At 42.8% G+C, this 21,343-nt stretch overlaps 13 protein-coding genes and 1 non-coding gene across 14 annotated transcripts; 5 read left to right on the forward strand and 9 right to left on the reverse strand.

The window, feature by feature from the left end:
• The first annotated feature begins 107 nt into the window (after positions 1-107).
• Positions 108-2,605, forward strand: SJAG_01664 (hsp90-like protein). The gene has a single exon (XM_002172878.2). The coding sequence runs from the start codon at positions 325-327 to the stop codon at positions 2,440-2,442; it is 2,118 nt and encodes a 705-aa protein (XP_002172914.1). The 5' UTR covers positions 108-324; the 3' UTR covers positions 2,443-2,605.
• A 51-nt stretch (positions 2,606-2,656) lies between these two features.
• Positions 2,657-3,469, reverse strand: SJAG_01665 (myosin II regulatory light chain Rlc1). The gene has a single exon (XM_002172879.2). The coding sequence runs from the start codon at positions 3,306-3,308 to the stop codon at positions 2,793-2,795; it is 516 nt and encodes a 171-aa protein (XP_002172915.1). The 5' UTR covers positions 3,309-3,469; the 3' UTR covers positions 2,657-2,792.
• SJAG_01666 (fungal protein) lies at positions 3,383-5,264 on the reverse strand. Its single transcript, XM_002172880.2, has 2 exons — positions 5,008-5,264; positions 3,383-4,951 (listed from the first exon to the last, which is right to left on the reverse strand). The coding sequence occupies exons 1-2, from the start codon at positions 5,164-5,166 to the stop codon at positions 3,815-3,817; spliced, it is 1,296 nt and encodes a 431-aa protein (XP_002172916.1). The 5' UTR covers positions 5,167-5,264; the 3' UTR covers positions 3,383-3,814.
• SJAG_01668 (NADH-dependent flavin oxidoreductase) lies at positions 5,198-7,365 on the reverse strand. The gene has a single exon (XM_002172882.2). The coding sequence runs from the start codon at positions 6,951-6,953 to the stop codon at positions 6,114-6,116; it is 840 nt and encodes a 279-aa protein (XP_002172918.1). The 5' UTR covers positions 6,954-7,365; the 3' UTR covers positions 5,198-6,113.
• Positions 5,421-7,599, forward strand: SJAG_01667 (dual specificity phosphatase Stp1). Its single transcript, XM_002172881.2, has one exon. The coding sequence runs from the start codon at positions 5,542-5,544 to the stop codon at positions 6,025-6,027; it is 486 nt and encodes a 161-aa protein (XP_002172917.1). The 5' UTR covers positions 5,421-5,541; the 3' UTR covers positions 6,028-7,599.
• A 989-nt stretch (positions 7,600-8,588) lies between these two features.
• On the forward strand, positions 8,589-11,980 carry SJAG_01669 (P-type proton ATPase Pma1). Its single transcript, XM_002172883.2, has one exon. The coding sequence runs from the start codon at positions 9,120-9,122 to the stop codon at positions 11,877-11,879; it is 2,760 nt and encodes a 919-aa protein (XP_002172919.1). The 5' UTR covers positions 8,589-9,119; the 3' UTR covers positions 11,880-11,980.
• Positions 11,981-12,106: 126 nt separating this feature from the next.
• On the forward strand, positions 12,107-13,241 carry SJAG_01670 (DNAJC9 family DNAJ domain-containing protein; the record flags this gene model as incomplete). Its single annotated transcript, XM_002172884.2, has 1 exon — positions 12,107-13,241. The coding sequence occupies one exon, from the start codon at positions 12,107-12,109 to the stop codon at positions 12,869-12,871; it is 765 nt and encodes a 254-aa protein (XP_002172920.1). The 3' UTR covers positions 12,872-13,241.
• On the reverse strand, positions 13,045-13,146 carry SJAG_16309. Its single transcript has one exon. It is a non-coding gene; the product is annotated as a tRNA-Arg (tRNA).
• Positions 13,242-14,467: 1,226 nt separating the features above from the next.
• Positions 14,468-16,973, reverse strand: SJAG_01671 (succinate dehydrogenase Sdh1). Its single transcript, XM_002172885.2, has 3 exons — positions 16,728-16,973; positions 16,546-16,658; positions 14,468-16,483 (listed from the first exon to the last, which is right to left on the reverse strand). Exons 1-3 carry the CDS (start codon positions 16,824-16,826, stop codon positions 14,770-14,772), a joined length of 1,926 nt encoding a protein of 641 aa, XP_002172921.1. The 5' UTR covers positions 16,827-16,973; the 3' UTR covers positions 14,468-14,769.
• SJAG_01672 (serine/threonine protein phosphatase Azr1) lies at positions 16,954-18,500 on the forward strand. The gene is made up of 4 exons (XM_002172886.2): positions 16,954-17,510; positions 17,564-17,624; positions 17,678-17,900; positions 17,963-18,500. Exons 1-4 carry the CDS (start codon positions 17,343-17,345, stop codon positions 18,408-18,410), a joined length of 900 nt encoding a protein of 299 aa, XP_002172922.1. The 5' UTR covers positions 16,954-17,342; the 3' UTR covers positions 18,411-18,500.
• Positions 18,128-19,187, reverse strand: SJAG_01673 (cytidine deaminase Ccd1). The gene is made up of 5 exons (XM_002172887.2): positions 18,934-19,187; positions 18,786-18,847; positions 18,665-18,747; positions 18,535-18,613; positions 18,128-18,482 (listed from the first exon to the last, which is right to left on the reverse strand). The coding sequence occupies exons 1-5, from the start codon at positions 19,070-19,072 to the stop codon at positions 18,447-18,449; spliced, it is 399 nt and encodes a 132-aa protein (XP_002172923.1). The 5' UTR covers positions 19,073-19,187; the 3' UTR covers positions 18,128-18,446.
• Positions 19,121-19,879, reverse strand: SJAG_01674 (CGR1 family protein). The gene is made up of 4 exons (XM_002172888.2): positions 19,718-19,879; positions 19,662-19,671; positions 19,451-19,598; positions 19,121-19,394 (listed from the first exon to the last, which is right to left on the reverse strand). Exons 1-4 carry the CDS (start codon positions 19,737-19,739, stop codon positions 19,251-19,253), a joined length of 324 nt encoding a protein of 107 aa, XP_002172924.2. The 5' UTR covers positions 19,740-19,879; the 3' UTR covers positions 19,121-19,250.
• Positions 19,815-20,715, reverse strand: SJAG_01675 (hypothetical protein). The gene is made up of 4 exons (XM_002172889.2): positions 20,506-20,715; positions 20,269-20,452; positions 20,124-20,203; positions 19,815-20,075 (listed from the first exon to the last, which is right to left on the reverse strand). Exons 1-4 carry the CDS (start codon positions 20,637-20,639, stop codon positions 20,015-20,017), a joined length of 459 nt encoding a protein of 152 aa, XP_002172925.2. The 5' UTR covers positions 20,640-20,715; the 3' UTR covers positions 19,815-20,014.
• Positions 20,716-20,744: 29 nt separating this feature from the next.
• SJAG_01676 (60S ribosomal protein L31) lies at positions 20,745-21,332 on the reverse strand. Its single transcript, XM_002172890.2, has 2 exons — positions 21,041-21,332; positions 20,745-20,983 (listed from the first exon to the last, which is right to left on the reverse strand). Exons 1-2 carry the CDS (start codon positions 21,185-21,187, stop codon positions 20,789-20,791), a joined length of 342 nt encoding a protein of 113 aa, XP_002172926.1. The 5' UTR covers positions 21,188-21,332; the 3' UTR covers positions 20,745-20,788.
• Positions 21,333-21,343: the final 11 nt, after the last annotated feature.

Raw genomic sequence — 21,343 nt, forward strand, 5'->3', positions numbered from 1 at the left:
GCCTCTCACATTTTCTAGCTTAATCGCTTTATTCTTCTGGATGCTTCAGCACCCCACTTTTATTTGTTCCATACATTCCAAACTCTTCCACAGGGTTAGGGTATGGAATGTTCGAGTTACACGATGCAAAAGTATTAAAAGCGTGCCATGCCCCCCGCCAGGACCACAGCTCAATTCAAAAAACAATTTCGACTTTTATTTAAGCGAAACAAAGGCGTGCGCGTCTTGAAAACCACAGCAACAACACTTCTTGTTTATTTGTTCTTTTGTAACTTAACTTTTTAATTCCCTTACGAACACAACACATTCATCCATCTATAAAAAATGGCCACTGAGACTTTCAAGTTTGAGGCTGAGATCAGCCAATTGATGTCTTTGATCATCAACACTGTCTACTCTAACAAGGAGATTTTCCTTCGTGAGTTGATTTCCAACGCTTCTGATGCTATTGACAAGATTCGTTACCAGAGTCTTTCTGAGCCCTCCGTCTTGGACGCTGAGAAGGACCTTTACATCCGTATCACTCCCGACAAGGAGAACAAGATCCTTTCCATCCGTGATACTGGTATTGGTATGACCAAGAATGACCTTATCAACAACCTCGGTGTGATCGCCAAGTCTGGTACCAAGCAATTCATGGAGGCTGCTGCCTCTGGTGCCGATATCTCTATGATCGGTCAATTCGGTGTCGGTTTCTACTCTGCTTACCTCGTTGCCGACAAGGTCCAAGTTGTTTCTAAGCACAACGATGACGAGCAATACATCTGGGAGTCCTCCGCCGGTGGCAGCTTCACCGTTACTCGTGATGAGAGCGGTTACGACTTGAAGCGTGGTACTGAGATTCGTCTTTTCATGAAGGAGGACCAACTCGAGTACCTCGAGGAGAAGCGCATCAAGGATGTCATCAAGAAGCACAGTGAGTTCATCTCTTACCCCATCCAATTGGTTGTCACCCGTGAGGTCGAGAAGGAGGTCCCCGTTGAGGAGGGTGAGGAGAAGTCCGAGGAGGCTTCTGAGGACAAGTCTACCAAGATTGAGGAGGTTGAGGACGAGTCTGAGAAGAAGGACGAGGAGAAGAAGACCAAGAAGGTGAAGGAGACTAAGACTGAGACTGAGGAGCTTAACAAGACCAAGCCCATTTGGACTCGTAACCCCTCTGAGGTCACCAAGGAGGAGTACGCCGCCTTCTACAAGTCCTTGACCAACGACTGGGAGGACCACTTGGCCGTCAAGCACTTCAGTGTTGAGGGTCAACTTGAGTTCCGTGCTATCTTGTTCGTTCCCCGCCGTGCTCCCATGGATCTCTTCGAGGCCAAGCGCAAGAAGAACAACATCAAGCTTTACGTCCGTCGTGTCTTCATTACTGACGACTGCGAGGAGCTTATTCCCGAGTGGTTGGGCTTCATCAAGGGTGTGGTCGACTCTGAGGACCTTCCCTTGAACCTTTCTCGTGAGATGCTTCAACAAAACAAGATTATGAAGGTCATCCGCAAGAACCTTGTTCGTCGTTGCCTCGACATGTTCAACGAGATTGCCGAGGACAAGGAGAACTTCAAGACCTTCTACGATGCTTTCAGCAAGAACTTGAAGTTGGGTATCCATGAGGATGCTGCCAACCGTCAAAACTTGGCTAAGCTTCTTCGTTACAACTCTCTTAACTCCCCTGATGATGTTATTAGCTTCGAGGACTACATCACTAAGATGCCCGAGCACCAAAAGAACATCTACTTCATCACTGGTGAGTCCAAGCAAGCCGTTGAGCACTCTCCCTTCTTGGAGATCTTCCGCGAGAAGAAGTTCGATGTCTTGTTCATGGTTGACCCCATTGACGAGTACGCTGTCACTCAACTCCGTGAGTTTGAGGGCAAGAAGCTCGTCAACATCACCAAGGACGGTCTTGAGCTTGAGGAGACCGATGAGGAGAAGGCCGCTCGCGAGAAGCTCGAGAAGGAGTATGAGGAGTTCGCTAAGCAACTCAAGACCATCTTGGGTGACCGTGTCGAGAAGGTTATCGTTTCCAACAAGATCGTCGGCTCCCCTTGCTTGTTGACCACCGGTCAATACGGTTGGTCCGCCAACATGGAGCGTATCATGAAGGCTCAAGCTCTTCGTGACACCACCATGAGCAGCTACATGGCCAGCAAGAAGATTCTCGAGATTAACCCCAAGTCTCGTATTATCTCTGAGTTGAAGAACAAGGTTGAGGCTAACGGTGTCGAGGACCGTTCCGTCAAGGATCTTACTAACGTTCTTTTCGAGACTGCTCTCCTGTCTTCCGGTTTCTCTCTTGATGACCCTAATGCCTATGCTAACCGCATCAACCGTCTTATTGCCATTGGTCTCAGTGTTGACGAGGAGGAGGAGGCTGCTCCCGCTGCTGAGGCTACTGAGGCTGCCACTGAGGAGCCCGTTGTCGAGAGCAAGATGGAGGAGGTTGACTAAGCAATTTAGTCAAGCATCCTTTCCACGTTTGTTAACGATCGTTTATGAGCACTTGGACTCGGTAAAAATGCTCGTTTCTGTGGAATATGAGCGGATATCAAAAATAGTCAACTTTGCATATGTAGAATTTAGGAATTGATAAAGTTTGTTTCGTGGTTAAAAAGGGATTGGTGTACGGTTTATTTGTTTGGGAATGGGTTATGCGAACAGTCGTTTAAGAGGTGGCATAAGTGCATGTGTTTTCTTTTGAAGGTAATGGAGTCGTATGGTGCTTTCATTTTGTTGTTGTCTTGTGTGAATATATGTCTCTGTGTGCCTGTTTGACATCACAAATTTAATTAAGCTATACATTAGTTTTCCTTTGTTCCAGCTATGGCATTAACAAATTTCTCATAATAAAATGTTCCATGATTCGTGTAAGGACGAATGACATCCTCCAACTCAGAACCTTTAATATCAGATCCAGAACGACTTAGAGCCTCTTCAAAGGAGCGTAGACTCATTTTTCCGCTCTGTGTATCCTCAATTGTGTAAAAGGCTTCCATAAGATCTGCACGAGGTGAAATCTTACAAAGCATAGAACCTATGGCAGTGAGGAAAGATGCCAGATTAATTGGAGGATTGACCTCGGACAGCATTTGATCCAGCGCTTCGTCAGATGCGTCTTGATTCAGAGAAGTCAACATGGATTTCAAGTCGTCACGGTCTACAACACCATCACCATCTTTATCCAGTAATGCAAATGCTTCCTTCAACTCCTGAATCTGTGAGGTTGTTAATTGAGAAAATGTTCCCGAGTTAATTCGTTTTGAAGTGACGAGTTTAGACGGTAAGCTTTTAGGGAGACGTTTGTTTTTTGAAGTCATGGGTCCAATGTATGTAAAAAAACGTGTACCACTGGAAGAAGATAAACGTGATACGGTAACTGGGATGTGTTCGTTACCTTCAGCACTGTAGTTGCTTGTTAGAGAGCCATACCCGAGAAGATTACCACCACCAAAGCCACTACGGGTTTCGCTACACCAACCACCAAGTTGGCCAGTGTTCTAAGTCAATATAGGCAGGAGTTGTTGTTGTAGTAAAGCCAAAAACCGGACCAAAAAAATCAGTTACAATTTGAACTAAATCCGTGGGATTTGCAAAGACCTCGCAAAAGGATTTTCCATGTTCCGAGCGTTCAGACGATTACGGTGGAATTCCACATACACTTTTGGGGTCCTTTATCTCATTCTAGGTGGTGAGGCATCAAGCTTGGTTCAAGCGAGGCAGGCGCATGAAGAAATGATGCAGTCCTATGATCTCAGAATTTACGAATTAGAGAAGCGTATTAAAACAGCACAATTAAACGGGAAGGATTAAACAAATAGACGTTCTAATCAAGAGTTTCAAGTATGTCTTTTTGCTGTTCTGGTGTCAGAACAGCTAAAGGTGTAGGCTGCTGAGCTAGTGTTTGTTGCGCTCGCAAATGTTTTAAGACGATTTCGGCAAATGTCCGTGTAATCGTTTTTGCAGCCTGAAGCTTAAATGCCTTTTCGTAAAAAATAAGAGCGTTCTTGTAAAGGATTTGTGAAGAATTTCGTGCGACGTCCAAAGGTATTACTGCACGACGAAGCTCTAAATCACCACGCGAAATCCAAATACGTGTGTGATTGGGATCAAGTACGCTTGCTTCCTGGAGCGCTTTTCCAGCGGCGCTTAAAGAGTTCCAAGCATTAGCTACTCCGGAAGCCGAATTGTCTATTTGGAGCAACGCATCGGCGAACCCACGCAGGGCGTCAGCCTTGTCGCAAAGCAACTGTACACGAGCAGAACGCAGTTTTTGTTGTGAACTAGCAACAAGCGGGTTTGACGTCTGTGTAACAGGCACTTTTTCTAGTTCTTGGTCATACCATTGCAAAAAAGTTGAGAAATCTGAGATTGGAATTTTGCCCTTCGTTAATAACCATTGCCGTTTTGCAAGTTCCCATTCAAACAACACATTTCCGTCTTGTAAATGAGGTAATAATTGCTCGATTTTTGTGGACAACTCTCTATAGTCATCTTCAGTCAACCAGTCGCTATCGCAGACTAAGCTGGCCAAGTGAAAAATTAAAACAATAATGTCTTCACGCGCCTGCCTATACGATTCATCATCTTCTGTAGAAGTGGCTTCATTGCCTTGATTCGCTAGTACGAGTTCAAGACACTGATGCGAAACCCGTAATGCATCGGTTAAAAATGAACGTGCGTCTGTGGTGTTTCCTCGCTCCTGTTGGATTTCCCCAAGCATAGAATACGTTTGTGCCATATTAAATAAACAGTCCGTATCGTTAGCTTTGATGGTCAAGGCTTGTGTTGCAAGTTGTAACGCAGTTAACAGAAAAGTCACTGCGTTACTATATAATGGATCACAGTGAATAACAATGTGTAGATATACTCGAGCCTGGTTGTAAAGTGCATCTGCATCATTTGGCTGCTTCTGTAAGCATGTTCCATATGCAGCTATAGCTTTTTCATAAAACCTCAAACACTCGTATGGTTAGTCAAATAAATTGGAGTAAAATATACTGGACATTGTAAATTTACCTTTTCTGGGTTAAGTCTCCATCGGTCACCACTTTCTTCTAGTTCAATTGCACTTTCAAAAAAATCGAGCGCCGTTTCTGGTTGTGATTTTTTAACTTTTTGATTAGAACGTTGTGATTTAGATAAACGAAGACTGCGTAATCTTTGACTTGTCGACATGGAAAAGGTTTTCTCAAATTTAACTATTCCACCGTAAGTAATAAAAAATAAAAAATAAAAAAAAAAATAAAAAAAAAATAGAATAATATCGCTATGTATGAGTGTTTTTGAAAAATCCAAAAAAAAAAAAATAAAATAAAATGAAATTCCCGAATTCAATGGAATAAATTCAAATTACTCTTAAAAGTAGGCGCCAAATGTTCCACGCACGTCCACAACTGAAATTTCAACAAAAGTTGTTAGTGGCGTTTTTCAACACCAAAAAGACTAAATACTGAACGACGGTGTTGCTAACAGAAGCGCTGTAACAGCGAAGCACCAAACACAGTAACATTCTTTTGCCTACTGAAAAAGAAAAAAAACAAAAACAAAAAAATGACTGTTGAGAACAATCTTCCTAAAGTTTCTGTGCTGTTTGTTTGTCTGGGAAATTACTGCAGAAGTCCTATGGCTCATGCTGTGTTTCAAGAGGAAGTTAGAAAACAGGGATTAGAACACTTATTTGATACCATTGATAGTGCAGGCACGGGTCACTGGCATGTAGGTTCCACTCCAGATTCTCGGACGATGCAAACTCTGCATAGCCATGGAGTTAAGTTTCATCACATTGGTCGTAAACTGAGAAAAATTGACTTTGACCAATTCGACTATATTTTTGGCATGGATCATAGTAACATTCGAAACATTGAGAAGGTTCGGCCAAAGGATTCTAAAGCTAGGGTTTTACTTTTTGGAGAATATCGAAGCCCTGGTGTTCAACGCATTGTCGACGATCCTTACTATGGCGGCGACCAAGGTTTTGAAATCTGCTATCAACAATTGATAGACTTTAGTAAGAACTTCTTGGAGTCACTGAAATAGAAAGTCGGAAAAACGAATTTGACGATTTTTTTGGATAAATCAAGTGGAATGCTAAGATTCAATTGCAACAAATTAACATGATACCATTAGGTATGGCTTTTTTCTTGTTTATCCTCGTTCTCTGTGCACCAATTCATTGGAATTGTGCTACAAAACTGTCGGTTGTAATAAACAAGACCTCTGCTTGTTTCAATGGGATATTGACCTCGTTCCACCAAGTGTACACCAGCAATGTAAATTCGGTGATCGTCAACGTCCAATGATCGTATTACATGACAATGAAGAAGATGTAAGGTGTGGGCAAGGCAAGGGATACCATTCTCATTGCGCTTCGTTTTAAGACGCAGAAAGCGATCGCGTTCAGTTTCGCTCGTGACGATGGACGATGTGGAGGGACCGCCACCTACGTCAGATTCCAAACGTCTCTGTTTTGTCGCATCACGAGCGCGTTGAGGAGAAGTCTCATGTCTGTTTGATGCTTTTGGGGTTATTTGGCTGGGCTTTGACAGCAATTGAGCCCATTGTGCATGCGTAATTTGGCAACCCGAAAGCGTGTGCGCCACCAGTTGCTTGGAATAGTCAATTGCACTGGCCGTATGCGAGGGGAGTCTAACGTTGAAGGAAACGACGGGCTCTGAGGAGGAAAGAGATACGGCGCAAAATGATGACACAGTCATGCCGCTCGTTCGGCCGTTGGAGTCTACGCTGGTAACAATCACAACAGGTTGTGGATACCGCTGCATTGCCGCTCGAAAATCATTCTGAATAGAGGACGACGAATAGCAACACTGGATGCGGAAAGTTTTCAATCGGCCAGCGTCGACACCAGGAGCCGACGTTCTAATGGCATTGTCAAGAAAACATGACCACTTAGGCAATTGAAGCCTTCGAAAAGCACGGCTTATTCCAATGGGGAGCCCGCTCATTCAATCCGTCTAGATAAAGTTAATGGGAACTCCGAGCAGTGTCGCTGACGAAGCTCATTCCGCTGCAATTTCCTGGCGTAGTGTTCAGAGCACCTAGTGTAAACATACATGAGACACCGTGATACTAAGCAACTAAAAGGAAATTCCATACTCCCACAACGCCTTCCCGCCGTATCATTCAAACACAACAGCCCCCCTATTCATCTGCAGCTGAAAGAAAGAGCTTTGCGTGAATGATTCAACTAAAACCCCACATCTTTTACCCCTTCGGCAGAATCCCCTAACGCAACAAAAAATTCAGCAACCAAAAAAAACTCCAAAATTGCAGTGCAGAAAGCACCTACCAAAAAGTCTATCTAAGCAAACACTAACAGATAGGCACCAAGACGCTCGGGAGTCGTTGGAACCGCTCCTCCTTTAAACACAGAAACTACCTCATATATACCTGTGATAACGCGTACGTCATGGTGATGTCGCGGCCGTATCGCACTTTTGTTGAACCCCTCTTTAACAAAAATGGACAAAAAAACCTTAATAAAAAACGCGTGCTTTGCTTATCGTGCAGAAAAAGCAATCCATTTGTCGCTGGTAGTGGACAGAGAAGAAAATGCGGCTAATTATATGTGTCACTTGGTGTAGCTCAATCGGGCATACGTCCGTGGCAATTAACCGGCTTTTATCCTTTGGCTGGCTCGTCTCTGCAGGCGCACTCGCTGAAGTCGGCCTGAGGCAGCGGGCCACGTGCTTAGATATCAAAGACTTTATCGCAGTTCACAACCTGCGGAAGGCCAGCCAATGAGAGACTAGCGCGCGGTTGTGCGGAAAGGACACTGGGCACTCAATGGACAATGACGACATTATTTGGTCGCATCGTTACCACGTTATCTCCCGAACGTTGAGCTCGTCTAATTTTGTAGTATGGAGAACTCCTGTTTTGACGTGCTCAATTACACTACTCAGCTGTTATGAAGAATAAAATAATTAAGGGATATTTGGACTAAACAGGGTGCTCATGTTTATGTAAATTAGATGTCATTGGACAATAGCTACAGAAACCCGCTGTAGCACCGGTGTGTATATCTCGTGGTCGTTACCAAGGAAGAAGCTAGTCAGGGGATCGCGGGATAAACTTGCGAACAATGCGGAAGCCAATAGCGAGTTGTAAAGATATTGACGAGACGCCGAGGCGGCATTTGCCGCAACGGCAAATCGAACGGCAAAAGTCGACCTTCGGTAGTGGGAATACTCGACAGTCGCTAAGAGAGTGTTATTCTCTGTTTTCCTTGACGCGGAATTAGCCACTACGTGTATTTTAAGATTCGTAGTGTCCCAGACACCCTAACCTAGACGACGGTTATACGTCATTGTCGCCCCAGAATTTCACCACCATCAAAAAATATAAACCAATAAAATACGTTTCCGAGGCAGAAATACTGCTAACGACAAACTGTTTCGAGAAATCAACCAATAAGCTGCTTTAGCGAACTAATTTTCTCGGCAGTTCTAGACCCCATTCTCGAATACGCGTTATGCTGGAATGTCCCAAGATCAGCGGCCTCGTACGCTCCCTACACTTCGGATAGAACGACTGCTCTGCGGATCAAGATACATGGCTGGGCGGCTCGATACCGGACCGCCAAGGTATAAGTACCGAGGAATTTCCCTCGTAGCATATAGCCTCTCTCATTAAGAAGATACAGACATCGAATTGCCTAATAAAAGTATCTAGGAGTCCCTGAAGTTAAGGTCTCAAGGACGACAGAACTTGTAATTCAACTCGGTCTAATCTTTCAATTTGTCCACATTGAACATTTTTTAATTCCCAGTGAACCAACTGGTTTCTCCTTTACTGGTTTCCTCTCCTTTTGAGAGTCTGTCCACACTTCTGTGCATTTAATAATTGCTCTATCAAACACGAAATTGTCGTTGACATTCGTGTAATTTGTGTGTGATTTTATTTCAGAAAGACCGATTTTTCGTCTCTCTGACAGTCATTTTATCTATCGAATTTCCCTAATAGACGCGTCTTGAACCTTCTAGGATTCAGCTCGTGTTCGCACCATTTAATACTTGTTCTCATTTTTATTGACAACAAGGTTTCCCCTTAAAGAATTTCTTGTGTTCTATTTTTGAAACACCATTCCCAAAGCATAATTTGTCAGCATAATGTCTTCTGCTGCCTACGAAAAGGGTCCCGAGGAAGGTGAGGAGTACGTCCAAGCTCCCACTGCTCCTGCTTCCCAACCTGCACCTCCCGCCGCTCATGGTGACGATGAACCCGATGAGGACATCGACGCTTTGATTGAGGACTTGTTCTCTGAGGACGTCCAAGAGGAAGCTGAAGATGATGATAAGGCCCCTGCCGCTGGTGAGGCCAAGCCAGTTCCCGAAGAACTTCTTCAAACCGACATCAACCAAGGTTTGGATGCCGGTGAGGTTGAGGCTCGTCGTAAGAAGTATGGTCTTAACCAAATGAACGAAGAGGTCGAGAACCCCTTCATCAAGTTCATGATGTTCTTCGTCGGTCCCATTCAATTCGTTATGGAAGCCGCTGCTTGTTTGGCCGCTGGTCTTCAAGATTGGGTCGATTTCGGTGTTATTTGCGCTCTTCTGTTGCTTAACGCAGTTGTCGGTTTCGTCCAAGAGTTCCAAGCTGGTTCTATTGTCGACGAGCTGAAGAAGACTCTTGCTCTTAAGGCTACTCTTGTTCGTAGCGGTCAACTCGTTGACGTTGAGGCCAACGAGGTCGTTCCTGGTGATATTCTTCGTCTTGAAGAAGGTGTTATTATTCCCGCTGATGGTCGTATCGTTTCTCCTGATGCTCTTATCCAAATTGACCAATCCGCCATTACTGGTGAGTCTTTGGCTGTCGAAAAGCATTACGGTGACCCGACTTTTGCTTCTTCTGGTGTCAAGCGTGGTGAGGGTTTCATGGTTGTTACTGCTACTGGTGACTCTACTTTCGTTGGTCGTGCTGCTTCCTTGGTCAATGCTGCTGCCGGTGGCACTGGTCATTTCACAGAGGTTTTGAACGGTATCGGTACTGTTCTTTTGGTTCTTGTGCTGTTCACCCTTTTCTGTATCTACACTGCTGCTTTCTACCGTTCCGTTGGTATTGTCAAGATTTTGGAATACACTTTGGCTATTACTATTATTGGTGTCCCCGTCGGTCTTCCCGCCGTCGTTACCACTACTATGGCTGTCGGTGCTGCTTACTTGGCTGAGAAGAAGGCCATTGTCCAAAAGCTTTCCGCTATTGAGTCTCTTGCTGGTGTCGAGGTTCTTTGCTCTGACAAGACTGGTACTTTGACCAAGAACAAGCTTTCTTTGGGTGAGCCCTTCACTGTTTCTGGTGTTTCTGGTGATGAATTGGTTTTGACTGCCTGTTTGGCCGCTTCTCGTAAGCGCAAGGGTTTGGATGCCATTGACAAGGCTTTCCTTAAGGCTTTGAAGAACTACCCCGGTCCCAAGAGTATGCTTTCCAAGTACAAGATTATCCAATTCCAACCTTTCGACCCCGTCTCTAAGAAGGTTACTGCTTACGTTGAAGGTCCCGATGGTCGTCGCTGCATTTGTGTCAAGGGTGCTCCTCTCTGGGTTTTGAAGACTGTTGAGGAGGACCATCCTATTCCCGAAGAGGTTCTTACTGCTTACAAGGACAAGGTCGGTGATCTTGCTTCCCGTGGTTACCGTTCCCTTGGTGTCGCTCGCAAGTTTGATGGTCAACACTGGGAGATTCTCGGTATTATGCCCTGTTCTGATCCTCCTCGTCACGATACTGCTAAGACTATCAACGAAGCTATGCACTTGGGTCTCCGTGTTAAGATGCTTACTGGTGATGCTGTCGATATTGCTAAGGAAACTGCTCGTCAATTGGGAATGGGTTCTAACATTTACAACGCTGAACGTCTTGGTCTTACTGGTGGCGGTGACATGCCTGGTTCTGAAGTTTACGATTTCGTTGAGGCTGCTGATGGTTTCGGTGAGGTGTTCCCTCAACATAAGTATGCTGTCGTCGATATTCTTCAACAACGTGGTTACTTGGTTGCTATGACTGGTGATGGTGTTAACGATGCTCCTTCCTTGAAGAAGGCCGATACTGGTATTGCTGTCGAAGGTGCCACTGATGCTGCTCGTTCTGCTGCCGATATTGTCTTCCTTGCTCCTGGTCTTTCTGCCATTATTGATGCTTTGAAGACTTCTCGTCAAATTTTCCATCGTATGTACTCCTACGTTGTTTACCGTATTGCTCTTTCTCTTCACTTGGAAATCTTCTTGGGTCTCTGGATTATCATTCAAAACCGTCTTCTTAACTTGGAACTTATTGTCTTCATTGCCATTTTCGCTGATGTTGCTACCTTGGCTATTGCTTACGATAATGCCCCTTACTCTATGAAGCCCGTAAAGTGGAACCTTCCTCGTCTGTGGGGTCTTTCTACTGTCGTCGGTATTGTTTTGGCTATCGGTACCTGGATTACCAACACCACTATGATTGCTCAAGGTCAAAACCGTGGTATCGTTCAACACTTCGGTGTTCAAGACGAGGTCTTGTTCTTGGAAATCTCCCTTACTGAGAACTGGTTGATTTTCATTACCCGTTGCAACGGTCCTTTCTGGTCTTCTCTTCCCTCTTGGCAATTGTCTGGTGCTGTCTTGATCGTCGATATTCTTTCTACTATCTTCTGTATCTTCGGTTGGTTCAAGGGTGGTCACCAAACTTCTATTGTTGCCGTTATCCGTATCTGGATGTACTCTTTCGGTATCTTCTGTATTATGGCCGGTATTTACTACATCCTTTCCGAGTCCGCTTCCTTTGATCGTATGATGAACGGAGAGCCTCGTCATCCTCCTAAGGATCCCCGTAGCATTGAGGATCTTGTTGTTGCTCTTCAACGTACTTCGACTCGTCACGAGAAGGAAGTGTAATTTAATCTGCACGGATATATAATAGCTTCTTGTTAAACGTTTATTTTATTCACATGTTATAGACCTTGTCACTAATATCAATCAATGGATTTTTGCCTACATCTTTTTAGGGTGTCGTAGCATTAAGTTCTTTCAATAGTCGGTGTGTTGTGTGCTGTCCCTGAAATGGTGCCTTTTTATGTGCCTTTATTCTCTCCGTTTGTTAAGATGGCTAGCTATTTTGGTAAATGAGTGAATTGGTTCTGCTTTTACCAACCACCATGGACGAGTTGGAAAAGGAGGAATTTGATCTCTACGAAGTGTTAGACCTTAATCGAGATGCTGACGCTTCATTAATTCGTCGAGCGTATCGTAAAAAGGCACTTTTATATCATCCCGACCGTATTCGTGAGGAAGATAAGAAATTGGAAGCGCGTCATAATTTTGAGCGTGTTGCCCTAGCATATAGTATACTCAGTGATGACAAGAAGAGAAAACGCTACGATGAAACGGGTTCGCTGAACTTAGATGACACTGAGTTCGACTGGAAAGAATGGCTCGATGAGCAGTATGGAGGCATTGTATCCATGGAGAAAGTTGAAGAGTTTAAAAAGTCATACCAGCATTCGGAAGAAGAGCGTGAAGATGTTCTTCAAGCTTACGTTGACGCTAAAGGTTCAATTGATGGAATTATTGAACAGGTAATGTGTAGCTCTGTCGAAGACGAACCACGATTTCGTGAAATTATTGAAGAAGCTATCAATGAAGGAAAGCTCAAAAGATACAAAGCATTTAAAGCTTCAAAATCAGAAGCGAAGCGTCGGAAAAGAAAGGCTAAAAAAGAAGCTGAAGAAGCTGAAGAGCTTGCTCGTGAGTTAGGCCTTAACAAGAAAACCGGATCAGAGGATTCTTTGGCTGCAATGATTCGTGCACGTAGCAGTCAACGAATGGAAAATATGATTAGTAATTTGGAAGCCAAATATTCAAAGCCAAAGCGTTCAAAAAAGGCCTGATATTGGTTAGTTGGATTACTGAATTTACTTAATGACTATAACGATGTTGATATCCAATTGATTGTCTGGCACTCTGAGAGAACAATACCGTGTAGCGCATAGTTAAAATAACCGCCGGAGAGCTAACATGTACTCGTTGTCTGAAGACGGCTATCGTCTTAGGAGACAAAAATCGACCCCGACAGGATTTGCACCCGCGATCTTTGGTGAACTCGAGACTCCCTAAGGAGTGGTCTCTACCGGAAACCAATGCCTTGCTTCTAGGCCACGAGGCCGCTTGTTATAAGTTTGTAATTTTAGTTATAATTATTGTTAAGTTCTTATATTAATATATATGAAGCATTCTGCTACTAAAGTTATTGTCAGGCGTTAAAAGAGTGTGCAAATATATGCTTAAACGTGGCTGACTTTTCTAAACCCTTTTAAGAGCGTTAAATATTGTTCTGTATTTTAGGCAACGATTTTGTTATAATCTTACAAATACAATCTTTTGAAGTCTTGGTCGCAGAATCGGTTATAAAATTCTGTAACATATTTACTTACTTTCCTCGTTCGTACATAGGGGTAATATACGTTTTTCATGCGAGAAGTTATTTAGTACATTTTCTGATTAGTACTATTGCTATAATAAAACTCTACGAAAATATAGTGTAAGAGAGAAATGCTGTTTAAAAATACATTGTTCATTACTTTTAAGTAAAGAACGTAGAAGCGTTTTTTTTGAAGTTAGAATATTAATGAAGAAGGGTTTGTATTGTAAAAATGCCTAAGCAAGAGGAATATTTTAACTTAGCAATGTTAGAGGGGAAAATAGCGTAAACTTAAATCCCGCGTTCATTTCCTGTAAATGGATCATGAACCCATTTGCCTTTAATCCCAGCTAGATTCTGTAACGAAGTCATGCAAGATTTATTAAACTTTACATATATCTATGCAAGCATTGATATTACTATGTAGTGACAGCGCTTTTTACAGACTTTTTGACTCTTCCTTAAGATAATTATGAGGTTGTCATACTTTTGCTCAGTGGTATACCATCTTAATGAAAAAAATAACTTGATGATAAAGTAGTAGAAGAACTCGTAAACATATTTTCATCCAATGATTGCTACTCTAATAAGTGTGTATGTTATATTTAAGTCACTTTGTACGTAGTAATCAGCAACTGTTTTAGATTCCATTAAAAAAAAAGAGATTTCATGTAGCTTATTATTCTTTTGAAAAACGAATTTATTAAGTGATGTAAAAGTTAATTTCACTGCACCATTCACGATAGAAGGAAATTACAGTCAAAGAATACAACGTGTTATTGCAAAGACATATATGGAACGAAGAAATGGCAACTGTTCTATTTAACTTATGGTAAAACCTTGAGAACGTGTACGTGCCCGGTTGTTGAATTCTCGTCGGGAAAGTGATCGTTTAAGGAGACGCATCTCTAAGAAAGCTTCGCTGCTTGGAAGTTTGTCCTAGCTTTAATAATGAACAAACAAAATTTAGAAATCCAGGTATCGCTTTTTAAATGAACGACCATTCAAACCTTGCTTACAAAAATGATTATTAGTGACAAGCATTAAGCACAGAAACATTATATGATGAGCACATGATTCATTAATAGATTATCATTATAACATAGTAATACAGATCATAACAAGGGACGTAAAATTAACACCATCATGAAAGGAGAGATTAAGTAGTACCGTTGCGTATCAATGAGACAATAAGCAAAGAAGACTTGTACCAATGTAATTAATGACAAATTAACTGGTCAATAATTGATCCTTAAACTTTCCCATCAAGTTAAAAATGGTTGATGACAAGAATGAAATTTGGCAGAAGAAAAACTCTTTAGAGTTGGATATTAAACGCATTGAAAATGGCAGGATCATCATCAATTCTCAATACACGCGCTTTCCAGGAGGCACGGGCTTTACCTCATTTTCATCGAGTGTTTTACTCGTAACATTACGATACTTTATAGTTACTGGAGCACCAGACTCCTTTTGCCAAGTTAGAGTATGTTTCATCCAATGCTCATCATCACGCTCAGGATAATCCTCACGAGCATGAGCACCACGAGATTCCCTTCTGTTCAAAGCTGCAGTGGCGGTTTGAACAGCACAGGTCAGTAAGTTTCGAAGCTCAAGTGTTTCGATCAAGTCGGTGTTCCATATTAAGCTACGATCGCGAATACCAAGATCGTTTAAAGAATTATCCACGTTCTGGATATTTTTGACACCCGCTTGTAACGTGTCTTCCGTGCGAAAGACAGAAACATCTCTTTGCATACTCTTTTGCATGTCCAGGCGAATGACACTTGTGTGTTTCGGTCCTGTCGAAGTACGTATTTTATCAAGAATTTCCAAAGATTTAAGACCAGCATCCGGTTGCAGCGGTTTGTGCGGAGTATTAGGCTCCAGTGTTTCTTTTATATGTAATGCACAAGCCCGACCAAAGACGACAATGTCCAACAGCGAGTTTGCACCCAGACGATTACCACCATGCACTGAAACACAGGCAGCTTCACCAGCAGCGTACAGTCCCGGAACAACTTTGTCATGTCCATTATCATCTACAGTGAGCACTTCACCAGTGAAACGAGTAGGAATGCCTCCCATATTATAGTGAACAGTTGGAAGAACAGGAATCGGTTCCTTGGTAACATCAACTCCGGCAAATATAGCGGCTGTCTCGACTATACCGGGAAGCCGTTCTCGGATAACTTCATGAGGCAAATGAGAAAGTTGAAGATATAAATGATCCTTCTCAGGACCAACCCCTCTACCCTCGCGGATCTCAATCGTCATAGAACGTGAAACGACATCTCTGGAAGCAAGATCTTTGGCAGTCGGTGCATAACGCTCCATGAAACGTTCGCCATTTGAGTTCAACAAATAACCGCCCTCACCTCGACATCCCTCAGTAATCAAACACCCGGCACCATAGATACCTGTAGGATGAAACTGCACAAATTCCAGATCTTGTAGCGGCAAACCTGCTCGAGAAACCATGGCATTGCCGTCGCCGGTACAAGTATGTGCTGAAGTACATGAGAAATAAGCACGCCCATAGCCGCCAGTAGCTAAAACAGTTTTATGTGCACGAAAGCGATGAATAGTACCGTCTTCTAGATTCATAGCAATTACACCTCTACAAGTGCCATTCTCCATTAGAAGATCCATAGCAAAATATTCAATGAAAAAATTCGTGTTGTGACGCAAAGACTGTCCATACAATGTATGAAGGATGGAATGGCCAGTACGATCGGCGACAGCTGCACAACGGTAAGCTTGTCCACCCTTTCCATATTCAAGAGACTGTCCACCAAATGCTCTTTGGTATATTTTGCCATCTTTGGTACGAGAGAATGGCACGCCAAAATGTTCTAATTCCAAAACAGTTTTGGGCGCTTCTTTAGTCATGTAATGAATTGCATCCTGATCGCCAAGCCAGTCGGAACCTTTCACGGTGTCGTAAAAGTGCCAGCGCCAGTCGTCCTTTCCCATGTTCCCTAATGCTGCGTTTATACCACCTTGGGCAGCGACAGTATGTGAGCGTGTCGGGAATAACTTTGTGATACAGGCAGTATTGAAACCTGCCTCTGCAAGACCACTAATAGCATATACCTGTCAGTAATGACTAAGTAGTTTTATATTTCGTCAGCAATAACGTACAAGGCAGCACGAAGACCAGCACCTCCGGCACCAACTACAATAGCATCGTATGTATGATCAATCAGTGGGTATTTAACTGAGGATGGTGTATTTGCTTGTTGGGCTCGTAACGGCTATATACAGATTTATGTTAATAAACATTCGCGCTATAATAACCGCAACTTCAATCCAATTCCTCATACCTGTGTGTGAACAATTCTATTCAATATAGTGCTGCTTGAAAATGACCGTAAGCAACAATGAGAACCGTTTTTTGACCCGAATTCACATAAACGAAGCATTGTATGGGTCTTGGGGGAGTGCGGCTTCTTGGTCGCATGGTCCTTTCTGGCTAGGTTATGCGAGGATAAGCGTGATTTAAGCGAATTAAACGAAATTTGCGATTCGGTAACGCCTGAAGCCGAAACGCGTTAAATGAAAAAGCTTATTCATATTGGAATGTACCAGACGCGACACAGCTTTACGAAATTAACAAAAATGCTTCTACCATATAGCAACGTTACACACGGTGAGTGGATTTGAAATTCCAACAGAATTGACGTTACTGTTGATGTCAACGATTTGTCTTGATGCGATACTATCCTCTTTCCATAATCGTCACACTAAGAATCGTGAAATCTGCAAAAGGAAACCGAGCAATTGAAGACTTCTATTTTCACCAGTATATAGGGTACTTCTTTATTGTGAGCAAACTCGTAGACGATACCGTTACACAACTTGGTGTGAAAATCACCATTTCCTTCTTTACCGTACACGACGAACCTTATCTATATACTCTCTTTCCATTATATAGGCTCATGTCAAAATTTCATTCTTTTGGTCACATTACTAATAATGTTTTAAATATAAAACGGTTTTTTACTCACAATAGTAAGAATATACCGGTATATTTGTCAGCGTCTTTTCAAAAGAAGAATACAAAGGTTTCAACACCAGTTACCTTAGAACACCCAGACTCTGGAGAGGTATGCTACTACTAAGTCTTCTCGGTGGACGGTTACGCTAAACATCGTTACAGGATGCCTTCCTTTGTGTTAAGAAGCCAAATTACAGTCTTGCTGCTGTGTTTGACGGTGTCGGTATGACAATGCAGTTTGGACTTTGGTACGCAATTGTCACTAACATATCTCAGGCGGCTGGGCCAGTAAAGGAATTGATCCTTCAAAATTTAGTTGGGGACTGTGTAAACAGCTTGAGCAACTTGTATCTAGCAAACAATCCCTTATGAAAAACCCTACCGAGTTATTGACCTCGGCATTTAACGCATTGAAGAAAAGTAAGACAGTGGTTGCAGGATCATCTACTGCTTGCATCGCAACATATGAAGAGGAAACCTGCAAGCTGCGGACATTGAAGTAAGTTGACTGTTTGTGTGGAGGATATCTGTACATTGATAGCTAACAAGGTCACTTTCTAGTCTTGGAGATTCAGGTTACATGCTCATTCGAAATGGACTTGTGGAGTACATTTCTCCACCTCAAACTGTTCAGTTCAATACGCCATTTCAACTCTCGATATATCCAACTGCCCAACCTTATGAAGATCCCATGCAACCCCGTGTAGGACAAAAAAATACACACAATATCCTTCAGAATGATGTAGTTATTGTTGCTACGGATGGTCTTTTCGATAACATGGAAGCTGAGGACTGTGCCAACATTGTTCGTCAGCTCATTTCTTCTCCAAGCCAAGACCCGCAGAGCTTGGCTGATAAAATAGTGAAGACGATTTGTCAACAAGCAGTCTCGAATTCTCGCGATGAAGTCTGGTTGTCTCCATTCGCTCGGGCTGCGCAGACAGTAGGTTATCGGTATACTGGGGGAAAAGTAGATGATACGACTGTCCTGTGCATGCTATTTCAGTAATAAAAATACTACGGTCTATTTTATTTTTCGCATTATTTAAAGATCTTCTGGTCCGAACGAGTCTGGCAGTAGCTAAATTGTGTGTTAATGGTATTTCTTTGGATAGCATTTGTCTGATACTTACATCCTTAATGGAAGCCTTTGTATATGTTCCATCCAATTCGAACATATAAATATCAAGTGTTTTTGAAAACTCTCGAATCCTATACCATATACATCAGTAATAATCCAACTATAGAGTTATCTACTCATACATTTGACGACAAATGCCACAAGGACTCACTCTTCCTTTGTGACACATGACACCCAAGGCCATAAATTTGTTGTGTCCGGAAGTCTAGCTGGTAAGCATACAATAACAAATTGCATCCTTACAATGGCTTTCACTATGGCAGTTCGTTCGGCACATATACCGACACTGTATGAGGCATTCTCGACTACGAAACCCGACTGTTAGCTTCAAGCAGAAAAAAACAAAAACACCAAACCGGCCACTAGCAACGGCTAACAACAACAGTATTACCATTTGCTCCCTGTATAACTGTTTTTTTGTCATCACAGAGAAGGGCTGCACCGACGGCAAAATTACTATATGGACAATATGCACGGGAAACAGCTTCCTTCGTCTGCTTAAAGAGCTCGTTAACAAGCTTGGAGTTCATCTTTTTCTAAGCGTATTCTCTCTTCCTTTGTTTAAAAGAAATATGGAACAGTTCCAACATATCATTTTCCCGATAATTAACTACGGAAGATTCCCGGAGATGCCGCGGTAGACAAAGAATAAAGAAAACCAGCCCTGATACAGTTTTTTAGATACGATAGAGCACAGAAGACAAAGCTCTAGTGATCATTAAGCAACTTGTTACGCTTCTCGCGACGCTTCCGGCGATCAATGACCTTTTGGTGCAACTTTTCGCGCAATTGGGCGACACGTTCCTTCTCAGCCTTGGCAATTCGACGGCTGCGGATTTTTTCAGCTTTCTCCTGTTACCGTGTTAGTGATCAGACACAAATAGTAAACTGTTCAGAAGCGACTGTACCTGTCTCCGTGCTTGAGCTTCTTCTTTTAAAGCTTGTTCACGAGCTTTAATCTCCTCCATGCGACGTTTTTGCTCCATACGTTCCTCAAAAGAAGAGCGTTGTGCTTTGGAAAGACCAGTCCGCTTCATGGGCTTCTTTTCCATTTTCCTGAGGGCAAACTGTTAATCAAAAGTTTTATATAATACTATTATTCAGCGCCATCTTCCTTACCATGGTTTACCTAAGTTCATGTTAGCAAAATCGTCAACACAGGAATCAGTCCTTACCGGAAACACGATTGATTGACATTTTTTATTAATGCAAACTCTTACCGTAATCTGGTAAATGGGACACTCGTTTTTCCTTCACAGTCCCGGAGAAAGAATTCTAAACGCCGAAAAATTCGCTGGCCACCGGAAAAAAGTTCACCGAAAACGGTAAAAATTTGACGGCGAATTCGAGGTTCCGGTGTCTTGTGTCGGTCAACTTATCGGTAACTTTGGCTTCTGACGAGAATAATAGAAAACACTCATTTGTCTTTACGAGAGGCAGAAACGTGTCTTTTCACTGGAACGGCACTATCACTATAACTCGTCTTTAATTGACTGAATTGTCTCATCAATTTTGCGACTTAAATTGTCCAAGCTGCCAAGCGGTCAGTAACAATGTATACCATTTCCCAAGTATGTATACCTCTGTCGTAAAGATTCTCGTTCGGAAGAATAGTCCCGCTCCTGGTTCTCTAATTGTTGGATCTGGTACAGCTTTACAGTCTATGTGTCAATCATGTTAGCCTTCCATAAGCATCTCATCTACTTTGATTGTTCTAAACACGCACATCCATCAATCGCTGTTTCTCCAAGGATTGCAATTCATCAACCAAGTTTTTAATTTCTTGATTCGTTTGTTGCTGAGCGTCACGAATATCGCGAGACGCTTCGTTAAACCCCTCCGTTACAAGCTGAGTTATTATACCCATTTGTTCCAATCCAATTTTTTGATTCTGAAACGCTTGTATTGCACTACAAGTTAGACTTACTTAAGAAGCGACATCACAAAAATCCATGTCACCTACTCTTTTAACTCATGAAACAACTGAACGCGTGTTTCTTGGGCTTTCAAAATTTTCTCTCCTGCTTCCATCGTTTTTTGAAGAAGCTTGCAGCAAATAATTGAAGAGAGCCACACAAACACTGCATACCAACACATTGCCTGTAGACCCACGAACCGATACCCAAGGCGACAAACATCGCACCGTAACACAGCTCACTACTCACATAACTACGATCCAACACACTTAACTACAAAAAAGGGTCTGTCTTCGTCAAGCATTTTATTCGCTAAATGGGCATACCAGTTTACTCCTCAACGACGGTGGTCTCCATCTTAGGGTTGGCAACCTCAACGGCCTGAACGTAAGTGTAGAGGGCCTTGTCGTCCTCATCACTACGCTTACGAGACAAACGAAGACGGAGACGGTGAGGAACGCTCTTGATGCCACGCTTCCAAACCTCCTTGTTCAATTGGGGGTCAACACGAACATCCTTGGTTTGCTGGGAGCTTGTTAGTTACTGTTCCGTACATCATCGACATGTATATCTTTCACATACCATGTGCTTTTGGGCAAAAGCAACAATTTCCTTGATGGCACGAGGAGCACGCTTTTTGAAGGAGACTCCGTGGAGTCTCTTGTGCAAGTGAATCGTGTAGTCACGAGTAACGACTTGGTTAATTGCACTCTTCTTGGTGTTCGCCATTAGGTGAGTGTTTGTCTCCAGACAAACCCATCTAGTGCAAAACCTGATGTGTATTGTGTTTGGGCAGTCACATTGAAAATAGGGTAGGGCTCGCTTCAAAAATAAAGTTAATCTAAGCTTAGAGCTTAGATATGCTGCGAGTTGCTTAATAGAAGA

The sequence above is a fragment of the Schizosaccharomyces japonicus genome (genome assembly GCF_000149845.2).
Source record: "Schizosaccharomyces japonicus yFS275 unplaced genomic scaffold supercont5.3, whole genome shotgun sequence".
Taxonomy (NCBI): domain Eukaryota; kingdom Fungi; phylum Ascomycota; class Schizosaccharomycetes; order Schizosaccharomycetales; family Schizosaccharomycetaceae; genus Schizosaccharomyces; species Schizosaccharomyces japonicus.

What these genes read in the sequence shown, in the direction of transcription:
- SJAG_01664 (XM_002172878.2), top strand. Translation starts at nt 325, where the DNA reads ATGGCCACTGAGACTTTCAAGTTTGAGGCTGAGATCAGCCAATTGATG.
- SJAG_01665 (XM_002172879.2), bottom strand. Translation starts at nt 3,308, where the DNA reads ATGACTTCAAAAAACAAACGTCTCCCTAAAAGCTTACCGTCTAAACTC.
- SJAG_01666 (XM_002172880.2), bottom strand. Translation starts at nt 5,166, where the DNA reads ATGTCGACAAGTCAAAGATTACGCAGTCTTCGTTTATCTAAATCACAA. An exon ending in GGAGACTTAACCCAGAAAAG is followed by an intron (nt 4,952 to 5,007) that starts GTAAATTTACAA and finishes TAACCATACGAG; the next exon opens with TGTTTGAGGTTTTATGAAAA.
- SJAG_01667 (XM_002172881.2), top strand. Translation starts at nt 5,542, where the DNA reads ATGACTGTTGAGAACAATCTTCCTAAAGTTTCTGTGCTGTTTGTTTGT.
- SJAG_01668 (XM_002172882.2), bottom strand. Translation starts at nt 6,953, where the DNA reads ATGAGCGGGCTCCCCATTGGAATAAGCCGTGCTTTTCGAAGGCTTCAA.
- SJAG_01669 (XM_002172883.2), top strand. Translation starts at nt 9,120, where the DNA reads ATGTCTTCTGCTGCCTACGAAAAGGGTCCCGAGGAAGGTGAGGAGTAC.
- SJAG_01671 (XM_002172885.2), bottom strand. Translation starts at nt 16,826, where the DNA reads ATGCTTCGTTTATGTGAATTCGGGTCAAAAAACGGTTCTCATTGTTGC. An exon ending in ATAGAATTGTTCACACACAG is followed by an intron (nt 16,659 to 16,727) that starts GTATGAGGAATT and finishes ATCTGTATATAG; the next exon opens with CCGTTACGAGCCCAACAAGC. An exon ending in GCTGGTCTTCGTGCTGCCTT is followed by an intron (nt 16,484 to 16,545) that starts GTACGTTATTGC and finishes ATATGCTATTAG; the next exon opens with TGGTCTTGCAGAGGCAGGTT.
- SJAG_01672 (XM_002172886.2), top strand. Translation starts at nt 17,343, where the DNA reads ATGTCAAAATTTCATTCTTTTGGTCACATTACTAATAATGTTTTAAAT. An exon ending in AACACCCAGACTCTGGAGAG is followed by an intron (nt 17,511 to 17,563) that starts GTATGCTACTAC and finishes ACATCGTTACAG; the next exon opens with GATGCCTTCCTTTGTGTTAA. An exon ending in TGCTGTGTTTGACGGTGTCG is followed by an intron (nt 17,625 to 17,677) that starts GTATGACAATGC and finishes AACATATCTCAG; the next exon opens with GCGGCTGGGCCAGTAAAGGA.
- SJAG_01673 (XM_002172887.2), bottom strand. Translation starts at nt 19,072, where the DNA reads ATGAACTCCAAGCTTGTTAACGAGCTCTTTAAGCAGACGAAGGAAGCT. An exon ending in TGTGGCATTTGTCGTCAAAT is followed by an intron (nt 18,614 to 18,664) that starts GTATGAGTAGAT and finishes TATATGGTATAG; the next exon opens with GATTCGAGAGTTTTCAAAAA. An exon ending in CAAAGGCTTCCATTAAGGAT is followed by an intron (nt 18,483 to 18,534) that starts GTAAGTATCAGA and finishes CACACAATTTAG; the next exon opens with CTACTGCCAGACTCGTTCGG.
- SJAG_01674 (XM_002172888.2), bottom strand. Translation starts at nt 19,739, where the DNA reads ATGTCAATCAATCGTGTTTCCG. An exon ending in AAGCTCAAGCACGGAGACAG is followed by an intron (nt 19,395 to 19,450) that starts GTACAGTCGCTT and finishes ACACGGTAACAG; the next exon opens with GAGAAAGCTGAAAAAATCCG.
- SJAG_01675 (XM_002172889.2), bottom strand. Translation starts at nt 20,639, where the DNA reads ATGTGTTGGTATGCAGTGTTTGTGTGGCTCTCTTCAATTATTTGCTGC. An exon ending in TTGTTTCATGAGTTAAAAGA is followed by an intron (nt 20,453 to 20,505) that starts GTAGGTGACATG and finishes TCTAACTTGTAG; the next exon opens with TGCAATACAAGCGTTTCAGA. An exon ending in AGAAACAGCGATTGATGGAT is followed by an intron (nt 20,204 to 20,268) that starts GTGCGTGTTTAG and finishes ATTGACACATAG; the next exon opens with ACTGTAAAGCTGTACCAGAT.
- SJAG_01676 (XM_002172890.2), bottom strand. Translation starts at nt 21,187, where the DNA reads ATGGCGAACACCAAGAAGAGTGCAATTAACCAAGTCGTTACTCGTGAC. An exon ending in CTTTTGCCCAAAAGCACATG is followed by an intron (nt 20,984 to 21,040) that starts GTATGTGAAAGA and finishes ACAAGCTCCCAG; the next exon opens with CAAACCAAGGATGTTCGTGT.